This window comes from Microtus oregoni, unplaced genomic scaffold (genome assembly GCF_018167655.1).
Source record: "Microtus oregoni isolate MIOR12 unplaced genomic scaffold, Mior012 000073F_ref0000255, whole genome shotgun sequence".
Taxonomy (NCBI): Eukaryota; Metazoa; Chordata; class Mammalia; order Rodentia; family Cricetidae; genus Microtus; species Microtus oregoni.
This window is the reverse complement of record NW_024543986.1, coordinates 1,990,896-2,007,076: the sequence shown is the minus strand read 5'-3', so window position 1 is coordinate 2,007,076 and position 16,181 is coordinate 1,990,896. Positions and strand designations below refer to the sequence as shown.

At 34.9% G+C, this 16,181-nt stretch overlaps 1 protein-coding gene across 7 annotated transcripts in view; it reads right to left on the bottom strand.

Moving 5' to 3' along the window:
- Positions 1 to 861: 861 nt before the first annotated feature.
- LOC121441113 (lysine-specific demethylase 6A-like) overlaps positions 862 to 16,181 on the bottom strand; it is a 136,517-nt gene continuing 121,197 nt past the window's right edge. For 6 of the 7 annotated variants that reach the window (XM_041642248.1, XM_041642245.1, XM_041642246.1 and 3 more), the window contains 3 exons: positions 4,694 to 4,820; positions 2,339 to 2,509; positions 862 to 1,322 (listed from right to left, as the gene is read on the bottom strand). In XM_041642248.1, coding sequence (XP_041498182.1) covers positions 1,293 to 1,322; positions 2,339 to 2,509; positions 4,694 to 4,820 — 328 coding nt within the window. In that variant the 3' untranslated portion in view covers positions 862 to 1,292. Of the gene's footprint in view, positions 1,323 to 2,321; positions 2,510 to 4,693; positions 4,821 to 16,181 lie in introns of all 7 variants that reach the window. The other variant, XM_041642247.1, reaches the window with a different exon arrangement.

Below are 16,181 nucleotides of genomic sequence, written 5' to 3'. Positions count from 1 at the left end.
CCATATAAAATGCTGAGTAATGCACAGGATTTGGCAAGCCTGTATTAAAACGCCCTTTAAAGTTTTAAGTTCAATCACTATTTGTTTTGTATTATACTACATTTTGGCAGAATTTTTTTTTTATTTGTCTGTAACTGCAGTAGTTGGAATTTAACAATAAACCAGTCTGACATTTTAGGTCTTGAAGATACATACCATATATATTTCTGTAAAAATATCATACTTTTTGTAAGCAACTTTACAGTAGACACCTCAAAAATCTACCATAGATGTGAAACTTAAAACAAGAAAAATTTAAGTTCTAAATCTTTATACATATACATCTAGATTTCTATATATATTATATATACAGACATAAGTATATATAAAATATATATAATCAGATTTGAAAAGTGAACAAAATTGGGCACTGTACATAAATTCTTTTTAAAACTCAAACAATAGAAAACTCTTTAAACATTAAACAATTTTAATAAAAGTTTCTGTACAATGCTAAGCAGTTTTATTTACACATAGAAAATGTAATTGGAGTAGTGCTTCAAATTACAGAACTCCTTAAAATTTCAATGGCAGGTAAATCTGGAAAAAAATAACAGCATTCCATTCACAAATATTTTCAAGCAATAAATAGTGTAAATTTACATCAAGATCAGAAACAAAAATCACAAAACTGAAGTTTATTTCTTAGTCTATGTGCAATCCATTATCTTTGTGACTTGGCTGTTAATTTTTTTTTTAATGTTTTATTTAGGAACCAAAAGTATAACCATCATGGTTTCAAAACAAGACAAAAAAACATAAAAGCAGTAGAAAAGTTTCTTACTTAACTTTTCACATTAAAAAAAAAAAGTGGACCAAAGAAAGACTTAAAACTGCTAACTACCTAACAAAGAAACGACCAGCTAGGCTAGTAGTATATTTTTTTTTTCGAGGAAAATTCTGAAAGGGAAAATATAGATGAAAACAAATTCATCAGCCCAGAAATAGAGAAATATAAAAGAGGTTGTCTTCAAGTCAGTAGTCTGTATGATGTTGCCAGTTTTGTCAGATATATACAAAACATGGGAATTATTATTTATTTTTTTCTGAAGTTCAGCTGTTTTTTTGAGAGTCCCGGCATAGGAGCAGTACTCTCCCCTGTCCAGTTGGTTGACACTCCACACTTGGAAGGTTGCATAGACACAGTTTTCAGCCAGCAGCCTTACGAAATAGCTACAAAAACTAGTGGTGCAGAACTGGGTTACTTCCTGAATAGCAGAAAAGGTCTCATGTTTAATGTCCATGGAACAATATCAAGATGAGGCGGATGGTAATGGAGGAGCCTGGAAATAAAAGCAAGGTAGACTATTTTGATATACTCATCATTAGTTGTGCTTCTATGTTTACAGCTACAAATATATAGTTGGTTTATGAGATTAGAAGACATTATTTACTGTTCGACAGCCTTGCTACACAGTGTAAAAGAACAACTTCCCTTTTTTTCCTTAGAATCTAAGACCATCCTTATTTCACTGTGCCTCCAAAAGCTCTTAGAAAATTAGTTTACCACTTTTTTTTACATATTCCTTTCTTTGACAGGGCTTTAAAAAACAATTTAAACAAATTAACTACATTTTTACTAGTGACAGCCTTCTGGGATCTATCTTACACAGGTAATATATTTTTTTTTCGGTAAATTTCAAATGATTTTCTTTTTTCCTGAAGCAATCTTGAAGACCATCCAAATGAAAATATCAGGAACTTCACCAGTTAGTTTTTGATTACATATGTGGAAAGTATTGGAAGAAAAGAAAAATTCTTAAATTATGTCTATAGTTCTATTCAGATCTGCTTTGAGTGAAATGCTTCCCATAAGCAACTGCTGTTTGCAATAAAAAACTTTGTGAGTATAGTTGAATTTCATAAGGTTATACCACACACCAGGAAGCAAGCGCTATTCAAATACTCCCACGGAATTAAAGCATCTGCTAATACACAATTCTAAGCAATTTCAATTAGCCCGAAAAAAAGAAGTATATTTTAAAGCATACTCTCTGATTCTTTTTGTGGGCACTAACTATGTAAACAAGCATTCTATCAACCAAGTTGAAATGATACGATATACGTCAATTTTACAGGAATACTTAGAGGCGATGGTGGTGGGACCAATACACACACACACACACACACACACACACACACACACACACTAACACACACACACACACACCCTCATGCAGTATCTTGAACCAAAGGAAAATCTACATATTTCATTCATTACCTCCCATTTATCAGGTGGCAGAACATACTCTACTGCCTCTCAACCCAGCTAATGTACTCACATGTTGATTTCACTTACTAATGTAAATTGGTCATAGACTTGCATCAGGTCCTCCATTTTGTACTGTTCTAGCACCACAAAATTTTCCAGATTTCCACTTGTTTTTCGTGCACAATCTTGGCAATGCACTATGTAAGTCTTTCGAGAATTACTCTCATTAGTGACAAAAAGCAAATCAAAAACCTCCACCTGTTTTACACAAATAAAAACTGCGGTCAACAGAGATAGATGGTGATGTTTATAGTACGTTTCTATGTAACCATGGACTTCTACTTTAACAGAACTATAGAGGGTCTAAAACATGGAGGAGTGGGTTAAGATGAGACTGAAAATATTTACACTGCACCAAATCCCAAAACATGACAGCAGTTGTATTTGGGGGAGGGACTGAAATGAATGTATAAAAATCTGTTAAAACTTAATTTAAAAATTTCATAAATGCCAGTTTAAAATAGTGGTCAAAGGATCACTATTTTCCTTCTACGTCTCCATGACAAAATTCATCACAGGGGACCAAATATAAATACGTGCCTTTTTCCATAGACTGAACTCTTTAAATACAAAGACTGTATTCATATTTGCATTGCCAGAGCACGTCACAGTGCCTAGTGCTTACTCAATCCTCAAAACATACCTGTAGTATGAAGGATTATAATCTGATTATTTTACAGATGAGGAAACTGGCAAGTAACAGTGAGTAAATAGTGTTATAAACCTTACGGTAAAACTAGTACTCATAAGTTTTAGAAACACATTAGAAATAATATATATATCTGTCTTAGAGTAACACTGTAGTGTAGGAATCATTCTCACATACTGAGAAGCTCATGTGTTCATTTTCGTGAGGTATAAAACACATCTATTTTCTCATTAACTTACTCTGATCAGGTTATATACCATTAAAATATCTAATGAATTTAATCATTTAAAATTAAAGCCAACACCAGAATCACTAATTTTCAAGGTTTAGAACAGATCATCAGTATCGCCATCTGTGACTTATCTTTAAATTTCCTCAAGAATAGAAAACTATTAATGAGAATGCGCTAACTCAAAATCCAGAGTTTATCATATTTCCCATTATCATTAATGGGCAACAACATGAACCTAAGCAGTGGAGCTGGAGAATTTGTATGCATTCTTTAACTTGTCCCTCATTTCTACCTTTTAATAAGTTACCTTGTGGATTTCATCTTCTTGATCAGTTGTTCTCAATCTATGGGACATAACCCCTTTGGCAAACTTCTAGCTCCAAAAATACTTACGATTCATAACAGTAGCAAAATTATGAATTAGCAACAAAAATAACTTTATGGTTGGGGGTCACGACAACATGAGGAACTTATTGAAGGGTTGCAGCATTAGGAAAGTTGAGAACCACTGTTTATTTTAAAGTTTTGTTCCATTTTAACAACCCATTGCCACATTCTAGTCAAGTATAGTATATGTGGCAAAGGGATCTTCTCTTACAAGATTACTATAATATGTTCCGTTTTCTCTGTGCTCTCCAACCATTTCTCTTTCTGAAACAGACATCTAACTTTGTTGACTTCTCAAAAGTTTCTGGTGGATTCACTGACTCTGGAATAAATATCACATTACCTGACAGCATTCAAAATGCACTGAAAGCTGCATGTCACCTAGATTTATGAGAAGAATCTGTATTGTCAGTATTGTAACCACAGTAGACTACCTACCCTCTTCTAAAGCCATTCCATTTCCCCACTCATGGTACCCATTACAGTCAATCTGTATTCTCACTAGAGTTTGTAGAGCCTGTTGAAATCATATTCATCCTTCAAAAGAGGACTAAAAGCTATGGATTTGTTTGTTTCTGTGAGCTCTTATTGCCAATATTAGAAAAAGAAAAACTATATCCATTATTTCTCTCTCTGCACTGTTCTACTAAGCCCACCTTCACATTCATTATAGTCTGATATGCAGTACTATTAGTTGATTGTAATTTATCTTCCTACGAAAAATTTTATGTTGCTTAAGACCAGGTACCACTTTATTGTTGTTCCTTTTGCAACCTTTAGCCACAGAAGATTGACAAGTGAATTGTGAATTCCACCAGAGAACTAAACACCAAAGCACACTGAGCTATACTAAACTCAATCCAGCTTATTGACATCTGTGTACATCAAGGTTGTTCCCAATCTAAAATCTCATAACTTTCCAAATGACTCTACAGTAGATACTTTTTAAGGTTAACTAATACTAACACATGATATACCATTAAACATTAATATTTGATGAGAAAATATAAAAATTGAACACAATGCTAATCACAGTAAAATGTATTACTAAAAACTTGATTATAAAACAAAAGAAACTTTTCATAAACAATTGTGGACAAGAACTATAACTCACCTCACAAATGCTACAATAATGAGCCGGCTCTTCTTTTGTCCGTCCATGCCATATGATCTCTTTTCCTGCAGCAATTAGAGCTTCCCTCAGTGTCTGACATTGCTTCAAAGTTCTCAGAAGACAATACCTAAGATAAGGGAAAATTTACTCATTACTAGTAACTAAATATTGTGTATTTTTCACCTAAGAGATATACCAATTAGAAATAATGCCAAACATCTTGGTCCTAATGCCTATTTTCCTTTTGTTGTTCATCTTCTGCTTCCCCTTGCCAGATATTTTTGAGATCTACCTGATAGCTGAAGATAGCCTATAACTCACTATGCATTTGAGCAGCCTCAAGTTTGAGGCAATCCATCTCTGCCTTCCAAGTGCTAAGACACTAGATATGGGCTACCGTGCTCACAGCATGTTAATTTTTCAGATATCAGATTAAAAAATAGGGCAAATGTACAGCAGCCCTAAAGATGACAATATTCTGTCATTTATAGTTGAGATTAATTGGTATTTAAACATGACAACATAAAGGCCTTAATATATAAAAACTGAATCTTTATTTAAATAAGTTCTTAACTTTGGTCCTTAGCTGGCGAACTAATTAACCTCTCTAAGCATCACATCCATTAAGTTAGGGGTCTGAACTCCAGATATGAACAGCTATGATTCTAGGCAGGCAGGATGACACATCATCTCTATTCATACCACCTAAATACTCATTAACAGCATCATCTGTGTAGCCGTTTGCATAACTTAAGAGTTTGTGAATAGAGAATAATTTATAAATTTGTTAACTACAAGGTACAAAATTGGTTTAACTATGGTAGAAGAAAAACAGACATGAATTTCTTCATTTTAACTTAAGGTAACAGTAGAATCCATTTACAGTAACACAATGGAACTTTTCTTGTAATTTGTACCTCTTCTAGTTCTCACAATTCTAACTAATTTTTCAAGTTTACTATCACTACTTGGAACTGTTATATATATATTTTTTTAAATATTTATTTATTTATTATGTGTATAGCATTCCTTCCATGTGTGCCCACAAGCCAGGAGGGGGGCGCCAGGTCTCATTATAGATGGCTGTGAGCCACCATGTGGTTGCTGGGAATTGAACTCAGGACCTCTGGAAGAGCAGTCAGTTCTCTTAACCACTGAGCCATCTCTCCAGCCCGGAACTGTTATATTTTTACTCTGCTGTAAATCTTAGCAATCAGACTTTTCCTTTGAACACAGCAGCCGAACTAGACTAATTTCTAAAGCAATTTGAAAGTACCATAGAGAAAAGGTTCATCAACTAAGTATCATCCTGAAAACAAGGTTTTTCTACTCACTGTCTGGCTGCCATATACAGTAGGTGTTCAATAAATACTTGCCTGTCAAACAATTAAAATTCAAGATATAAGTAATAGTATATTTACCTTCATCTTACTTTCATCATAAGTTAACAGCGTAAAGTATTGCTATTTCCAGGACTCATAGATATTAATTCCTACGGGATATGACTAGAAAAGGTTATTTAGCTATAAACTTACAAAACACATTAATACTGTTAACTTTAGGGTTGCAGGCTGTCTTTAAGGATCATATTCCAAGAAATTCACCGTTTTTGGTTTCTTGAATTTTTTAATGTTTAACAACTTATTTAAAAACTTATGATTTAAGCTGTGGCTAAACGTCAAACCTAAAAGCAGTTGTCAAAGTAAGCAGCATATGTGTTTATATTTAGGGTACCAGACAAAGTAGCAGCTAAAAACTTTTAGCTCCTGCTACTGTCTTCCCTCTTCCAGGTCCCATAGTTCACTAAGGACTAAGGCACAGCTCTTACTCAAGTTTTTTTTAATGCAAAGCTTCAAAATACCATTTTCCTTCTTTAAGAAAAAAAAAAACAATGCCAAACTGCAGATAAATAAGAAAGATTTGTAAATTCAACTATGCTCCTATAAAGGCAAACAAAAATAATACAAACAAAAATGAATAAAAAAATAATCAGGCCGGGAAATGTATCTGGTAATTCACTTGCCTTATGCCAACTATCTTTGTATTACAAATACAATTATCTTTATATTTGTACAAGATGAAACTTGGGGTCCCAGTACAACTAAATTTGTATGAAAGAAAAGACAAGCCACTACACTAGTTGAATTTGGGGTTTGAAAAGCAGGAAGCCTAAAGTGTCTCCATCTTACACTTTAGTATTTCTTCTTTTGGGGGGTACTTTCCATGCCCTATTCTCACTCTCTCTAATCTCCCCACCACCACCACACGCCCTGAAAAACAGAGCCTTGGATCTACAGATTATTGTTTCAGTCTTTACTCATAAAATGAGCCTTCATTTTCAACGTTATTAACTACTTTGGTAATTTAGCTACAGTTAGGGGATGCCAGGAATAGCCTTCTGCAATTACTCCATAATTTTTATTTTCTGTTATAATAATCTTAGAAACCTTAGTTTTCTGAAAATGTATAACTACACTTTTTCCTTGCTTTTATTGTTTTTTAACATTAAAATTCTGTGTTCAGCAGTTGAAATAGAGAATTTAGAGAGACAAAGAATGAACAGGTTTTTTAAAAAAGATGTGATTTAACTGCAAATCAAGAGATTCAAGGACAATGAATCTAGAAGTCACAGTATCAACATTCTCATTACCTGATAGCAATTAAGATTTCATTTTACTAAGAATTAAAGAGTAAATCAGTAACAAAAAAAGATAACAAAATTGTCTAAGATAAAATATGCTATTTTTTTGTGTAAGTACATTTTAGGAACAGGGTATAAAGTTATTTTAGCAGCTAGAGAAAGATAATTCTTTAACACTCAGGACCTGCTTTTTAACTGTTTGATGAAAAACTACACAAAAGAAAGAAGGTAGCTGGATAGAGTGGTGTCTACATCTTATTAGCACTTAGAAGACAGTGGCAGAAGTTTCAATTAGTCTGAACTGCCCAGGGAGACTAATCTTATATACATTAAAAAAATAATAATAAGACAACCACAAAAAGAGACTGAAAGCATAGTACATTTAAAGTTACACAGTAGACTCTAGCCCAGTCAAAACTGATTTGAAAAGAGAAGTGAAATTTGAGAGACAACTTCATAAGAGAATGAAAATAAAAACACTATATTCATAAACTGACATACTAAACCAAGATATTCAGGATATCATGGAGACTAAAAAAGGGAAGACTTTTCAAATGAAAGGAGATTTTCTATTCTGCAGCTGAAATTTCTTAATTAGAATATACCAGTTTAGATTTGAGCAGGAAGATGGGGAAAGGCATCTTGTGCAAAGAAGGAAGGCAATGAGGTAATAGTGTGTGTTGGGGGGCTGTTGAAAGAACAATTTTTCAACACAATAATTTCAAACAATTTTTCTTATAAAATTTTAATTTTCAGGTGAGGTTTTAGCAGCAAGAGAGTGCTGCGAGAGCTGCTTCCGCTCCTTCAGCGAATAGACTTTAAGATAGCAGCCCACTTGGGCCTTAAGCCTTCAAGAGAGTAATAAGGAATGAACCTATTAATAATAGTAAATAGATGCTAAGAAAATACAGAATTATTATGACATGTTGGGGGCATCTTTACTAAGTTTCTAAGTTACAGAAGAAACAAGGATTAATCTGACATTGCACTTTACAATTCTTTTAAGAATACAATCTACTATTAAGAAATTTTAAGTATACCTAGAGGTGGCTGGCCAAGACAGGTCTCTCTTAACTTAATCAGCAACAAAAAACAGGCTAACACCTTCAAAGCTCTCATACTACCTAACCATCAGGTCAGGATTGTTTACCCTTTGACAACAGTGGGTATCTGAGTATGACTAAGTCATCTAAGAATTTCATTTAAATCAAACACATGGTTGAAATTCAAGGTCTCACTAAGTCAATGATGAAACGAGCAGCTTAAAAAATTTTACTTTCTGGACAAAAACAAGCATAAAAACAAATATGTTACTCATGTGACAAAAAAAGGAAAAAACAAAACCCCACAAAAATAACTATACATTAAAACCCCAGTAACATATTAGAAGGTCAACAGGATTATCATACTGTAATGTATGCTAACTATGGACTGAAATTCTGTTCAGTTATGACTGAACAATTGTAGACCATCTCATTTGTAAAACAGGAATGAGAGAAGTTAACACTTAAAAGTCATCTCAATTTCTATCTTAAAAACTCAGTACTAATCACAAACTGCAATATAAATAAAGAAAAAGGTTTAAAAACCCCCAAAACTTTCTAGTCTTGAAAAACAATCTTATCTAGTCTGTGGTGTTTCTTGCTCGCCTGATCGTAAGCGTCTCTGGGTTCTTATGAAAGAGATTCTCCCCACAGTTCTTTTAGCAGAGTTCTGACTGGGTAAAAACAAAATTTTAAGTAGAGAATCAAATGATTCCTGTGGTCAGGCAACTAAGAATATCTCATTTTATTTAGTATTGAAACTAAAAACACTTTTAGGGGGTGATCTATCTGTAGACAGTACATGTATCAACTTACACTAGTGAATTTCATATTTCTTAGATATGCTAAATGGTCCCATGCATATTCTTATGAGAATGAAGTATATGATGGTAATATAATGATGCCTACAAATTACTTTTTCATGTAGCTCAAGTACCAAGTATATACTCATGTATAAGTCTGTGGGAACTGCTAAATACATATGATAAGTAGGTTACAAATTTTCAAACTGGAAGTTGGAGAGCAAGGAAGAAATAAATTTAGGGTAGGTAGCAATGTGTTACATATAATTCTTATCCTTTAAAAGTGAAGGACTGATTCCAAAGCCTTGGAAGCTATACAAGTCCTGGAAAACTGTCATAGTTAAATGAAATAAAAGATGAAATAAGGAGCTTTAACTTTGAAGATTTCTTTATTTCTTTGTGAGGATACTATTGGACTTCAAAAAAATCAGTAAGAGTTCAGAAATCCATGGTAGCTATCCCCTGAGAAGTAATTACTGTTCAGCTACCCAAAAGGTACAAATGTATATTTCAGATTGATACTTCCAAGTCAGCAGAATCATTCACTCACCTGACTGCTTAATTTAAAAATTTAAGTCACAAGAACTCAAGTTCTGTGCTACCTAAAGCCAGCCATACTCTATACTCTGCAACTACTACAGAAGTTAAAACCTATAAAGGCTTACCTAAGCCTGATCTAAGCAAGAAGAAACCAAGTTCATTTGCAGTATATGGGGTATGAGCAAAAAGAGGTTCTGCCCACTTCAATCATTCAATGAAATCAACAATATATTGTTTATGGACTTCCCAATAAAAATTTCCTATGAGGTGCTTGGTGTGATCATTTCGAGTCAAGTTCACTGCTTTATGAAATGAGTCAAGTAATTAAGATAATATTCTTTGGAATCATTTATGTGGAAGATTGAAAAAGAATGAGTAGATTTCAGTAAAATAACTAGGCTGTAGAAACAAGAGATGTGTTAAATGGCATGCTCAGATAGAAGACTTTATGGACCTGCAAAACTCATCAAGACCAAACTTGAACTTGAAAATGTAAAAGGAAAAATAAAAACATGAGGAATGTTGACCTATTTAAAGAAGTATAGATAAGATGCCCCGCGACCTCAGCAGCTCGCTCTGGGATGCAAAGAGCAGACCAAGAGGTGAGTGACTAGACCTCAGCTGGACAAAGCCATCTCTAGGCCTTAGGACCCAGGGAAAAACCCCTGGCCCTTCCCTTACCCACCTCAGCTGTACTAGACAGCCAACTGGCAAGGTTCCTGAAGGAAGGCTACTCCAATACTCCTAAATTGGACTCCAAAATCTACAATTCCCAGTCTACCTCCAAACCCATCCATCCCCAGACACCTCAGTAGCTCCCTGAAACAGTGACTGCACAAATGCACCAAGAGGAGTTCCCTATGATACAGAGAGCAACAGAGAAGATCGATCCAAGAAAGGATCCATGAGACACAGACATTGACTGCAAAGATTGGATCAGTAGGCAAAGACACTACCAGCATCAACTGGAGAAAGAGATGGGGAGGAGCCAAATACAAATACAACCTAAAGAGCAATATGGCAACACAAAAACCTAGTAGTCCTACAACAGAAGACCTGAACTTCCTAACCAGAAGAAAAAGAAAATTACAATAAATATAACTTTATGAAGATGATAGAGACCCTTAAAGGAGAAATGGAAAATTCCCTTAAAGAGATGGAAGAAAAGACAAACAAAAAGTTGGAACAAATCAATAAATCTCTCAAAGAAAGCCAGAAAAATATAAACAAATAGATCAAGCAAACAGTTCAAACACTTCAAGACTTGAACATTGACATAGAGGCAATGAAGAAAACACAAACCAAAGGATTTCTGGTAATGGAAAATCTGGATTAAAATATCAGGAACTACAGATGCAATTATACAAAACAGAATACAGGAGATAGAAGAGAGAATCTCAGGACTTGAAGACACGATAGAGGAAATAGATTCAATGGTCAAGAAATGATAAATCCAACAAATTCTTAAAATACCCAGGAAAGCTGGGATACCATGAAAAGACCAAATCTAAGGAGAAGAGGGAAGGACAAGGCACAGAAAATATATTCACCAAAATCATAAAAGAAAACCTTCCCAACATAAAGAATGATATGCCTATGAAGGTACAAGAAGCTTACAGAACACCAAATAGACTAGACCAAAGTGAAAAAAAAGTCCCCTTGCCATATAATAATCAAAACAATAAACATACAGAACAAAATATTAAGATTTACAAAGGAAAAAGGCCAAGTAACATGAAGGAAAACCTTTCAGAATTACATCCGACTTCTCAAGGGAAATTCTGAAAGCCAGAAGGTCCTAGACAGATGTGCTGCATACACTAAGAAACTATATAAAAAAGAAAATCTTTCAATCACCATAGACGGAGAAAACAAGATATTCCATGAAAAAAAACCGATTTAAACAATACCTATTCACAAATCCAGCGCTGCAGGAAGTACTAAAAGGAAAACTCCAACCCAAGGAAGCTAACTGCACCCATAAAAACACAGGCAACAGATAACCCCACACCAACAAAACCCAAAGAAGGAAAACACACACACACACACACACACACACACACCGAAAAATAAAAGGAATTAAAAATCGCTGGTTGTTAATCTCTTAATATCAATGCACTCAAATTCACCTATAAAAACAGGCTAACATGGATATGAAAATAGGATCCATCATGAAACACACCTCAACACCTCAACCTCAAAGACAGACACTACCTCAGAGTAAAGGGTTGGGAAAAGGTTTTCCAACCAAATAGACCTAAGAAACAAGCAGATGTACCTATCCTAATATCTAACAAAATAGACTTCAAACTACAATCAGTCAGAAGAGATGGAGGAGGACACTTTATACTCATAACAGGAACAATCCATCAAGATGATGTCTCAATAATGTGTAGAAAATGAGAGATTTTGGTATACTCAGTTCCAAATGGGATGTGTTCATCAAATTCCTCCTCTCAGGGCTCAGGGAAAGATTGTAATTGTCACAGGGGATGGATGACTCCATGGAAACAGTGCTTTCCAGATACAACAGGACTGGCTGATGCACGTATGAACTCAGAGACTCTGGCAGCACACAGACAGGTTCAAGCACTGAGAGGGAGAAGTGGACACAGGTTCCCACCCCTAATCTAAAAACTATCTACAATTGATATCCATTTGGCAAAGGAAAAATTAAGTTTTCCCCAATAAAGTCTCACTGGGTATATTAATTACATTTCAGGGTAGTCACCATGCCCAGCATTAGATGGGCAATATAAAACAAACTCAATGGTATTTTCACAGACTTTGTGTTATATTGCTTTGTTTGCACATTTTCTGTGTTACTAGGTTTGTGCCTACATATTTTGGTTTCTGTTTTTGCAGGGTGTGTTTCCTTTGTGTTTTTTTGGAGAGAGAAAGGGCATGGAATTGGGTAGATGGAGGGGTGGAGGAGCTGGAGGAAGGGAAAAGCATGCTCAGAATTTATTACACGAAAAAAAAATTTTTTTCAGTTAAAAAAAGAAAGGCGAAAAGAAAGAAAAGCAACAAATTTAAGGGTAAAAAAGCAAACAAAGGGAAAGCAATATCTTCTTTCTGAAAGGTATTTTTTAGTGGCTGTTTCTATTACTAATGTAAATTATTGCTGAGCATTGGGTAGTAATTATATGTCACTTTTGAGTTAAATTTTTTTGCTAATGTGAGAACTACATGTCATTGTGTTAACTTTTATTCTGAAAGGGAAGCTCATGAATAATTAGATTGCTCGATTTTAAAAAGCAAATACATGTCTATAATGGCATATTATTAATATCCCCATTTTTCATAAGCTCATTTGGTGTTAAAACTTAACCTGGAATTATGTATAGATTTCATTTAGCACATCACAATGACTAACATATGTTTTACTATAAAAATAGTAAGGTGTTTTATTCTAACACAATGTGATAGACCTTGCTAAAAAAATAAAATTTCTATTGCCTTTTTAAATCCAAAATTTCTGAATTCCCCTACACATTTGGACTGAATACTGTTGTATGTCTTTGGTAAAATCCTTTCTGAATCATCTCCTAGCTTAGAAGTTCTTTCCCACGGTTCATTGACGGCTAGAACACCCTACATTATTGATAGTGCCGTGGATGTGGTATTAAGTTTGTGTATTTAAATGACAATGGCTCATATATTTGTGTGTGTGTATACACACACACACACAAATTATATGTCCCCAATTAGAACTGTGAAAGACTAGGAGGTGTGGCTGGCTTTGTTGGAAGAGGTATATCACTGGTGAGTGGGGTTGGTTTTTGAGGTTTCAAAAGCCCACACCATTCCCAGTTAGTTTATTGTCTTGTGCTTGTGGATGGAGATATGAGCTCTCGGTTATTATCTGGGCAGTGGTGGCATAAGTCTTTAATCCTAGCACTCAGGAAGCAGAGGCAGGTGGAACTCTGTGAGTTTGAGGCAACCCTGGTCTACAAAAGCTAGTTCCAGGATAGGTTCCAAAGCTACAGAGAAAACCTGTCTCAAAAAAAGAAAAGTGGTCATGAGTTCTCAGTTATTACTCCAGCACCTACCTGCCTGCCTGCCACCATGCTCCCCACCATGATGGTGATAAACCCTTTGGAAGCATGAGTCCCAAGTAAAATGATTTCTTTTATAAGTTGCCATGGCCCTGGTGTTTTATCACAGCAATAGAAAAGTGAGTACAACAGTTGGCTCTAGGGGCCATTTTCATCCTGTCTGTATTTTCAACATTTATACAAACTACATGTCTCCCTAGAACACATAGCTTCTTAGTATGTTTTAGCAATACTTGGGATTGAACTCAGAAGAATGCACAGCTTAAAAGAACAAAAGGACTTCTCTAGACTCTGGAAGACTCCAATGGACTTATCATTTCATTTCTTCCATTCTATCCACTTATGTGTACTAACTGAACTATTCATAAATCCATAGTGATTAGCCTATAGCCTGTATTCAGTCATCAATATTCATTAAATGAAAGAATGAGAGCAAGATGTTTGATAAAAAGTTCACTTTATAGCAATGACTAAATGCATTGTAAAAAGTAACTCTTTTTCTTTTGGGTTTTTCGAGACAGCTCTTGTAAACCAGGCTGTCCTTGTACTCACAGAGATCCACTTGTCTCTGCCTCCCAAGTACTAGGATTAAAGGTGTGCGCCACCACTGCTCAGTCTGTAAAAAGTAATCTATCTATCTTTATTTTCTTTTTTTTCGAGACAGAGTTTTTCTGTAGAGCCTATCATGGAACTAGCTCTTGTAGACCAAGCTGTGTAAAAAGTAATCTTAAAGCAAGGCTGAGGAGTTTGTACTTGTGTTTTGCATTTTCAAGTGGTATAATCGAAAAAGAAAAAAAACCTTCTTAATCACAGATGACAATCCAACCAAGCTGGGAGCAGAGTTTTTAATTTGACGAGGAATGCAATCAAAAGCAAGATAATTTGACATTTGTAGTGCCAGGTAAAATGGAGAATAGGTGCTCAAGGCTTCACAATAATAAAAGACAAGAGGATAAACCTAATCATGCCTTTTAGATTCTGCTCTCCATGAAACAACCATGTCTATTTTCTTATAGTGGAGTTGAACATCTTCCTCTCTGCTTAAAATCCTCTGATGGTAAGCAGCAATATTTAGAACCAATATATGACCTTCTTACCATGTCCCAAAAGTTCATGGACAAACTTCATTTTGTTACATTGATCTAATCCTATCACTTTTCCTTTAGTAAAAGTAGCATTCTTACCATCTCTACCCAAATTATTTTTCAATTGTATCTTATACATATAAATATGTCACCTCTCAGATCTCTTGCTTGGTAATCTCTCCCAATATACTAAAATGTTGAGTGATATTTGATCACTGTGCCTGTCCTTCTTCACTTGCCTTAAGGCACCTTCTGATTGGTTTAATAAGGCTAAGCAGGGCTTCTGGGAAGAGAGCAACTCTGGAAGGAAGAGAGGCTGAATTCGCCAGCGACATGTGGAGGGGGTCAGACCTACTGTATGGAGGACAGGTAATGGTGAGTCATGTGGCAGAATTTAAGTTATAAGAGCTAGTTGGTGACAAGCTTAAGCTAAGTTAAAGGTTTCATAATTAGTAAGTCTCTGTGTCTTATTTGGGAGCTGGTAGTCCAAAGAAAGTCTTGACTATACTAGTACAGAACTTCTGTCCTATAAAACAGGAAATTCATCTTTATACCACTACGTGTCCTTTAGTGTATACAATTGGTTCTCAAAACAGTTCTTGAACAGGTGTTGAACTATATTTAGGGAATGGAAACAAAAAAGCAGGTAGATTTTAGACTAATTTATAAAATATCTAAACTGATGACAAGAATTTTCAAAGTTACTAGATAATCACAAGTTATAAATGTTAAAGAGACGACTACTGTGTTATGTAGAAATTACAACTTAATTCCTTTTATAATCCTGATTCCAATTATAAAATCCTAATCAAGTCAAAATGTAATGTGATGAACTACCCAATCTACATAGACATTACTTAACAGCTTTTTTCAATTATGCTTTCTCATCAGTGGTGGTTCATGCCTATAAATCATAAGAACTGAAGAGGGTGAGGCAAATAGAATTCTTTTTTTTTTTTTTTTTTTTTTCGAGACAGGGTTTCTCTGTGGCTTTGGAGCCTGTCCTGGAACTAGCTCTGTAGACCAGGCTGGTCTCGAACTCACAGAGATCCGCCTGCCTCTGCCTCCCGAGTGCTGGGATTAAAGGCGTGCGCCACCATCGCCCGGCGGCAAATAGAATTCTTGAAAATTCGAGGGCATACTAGACTACATAGTTCCAGGCCAATCTGAGATACAGGGTGATATCTCAAAATCAAAGAGAACAAATATTAGTAAATCCTTAAGTTATATCATCTCTTTACTTTTCAATAATCTGAGTGACTTCAACAAGGTCAATAACTCTACCACCAAAACCACACAAACAATTAACAAGCAATAA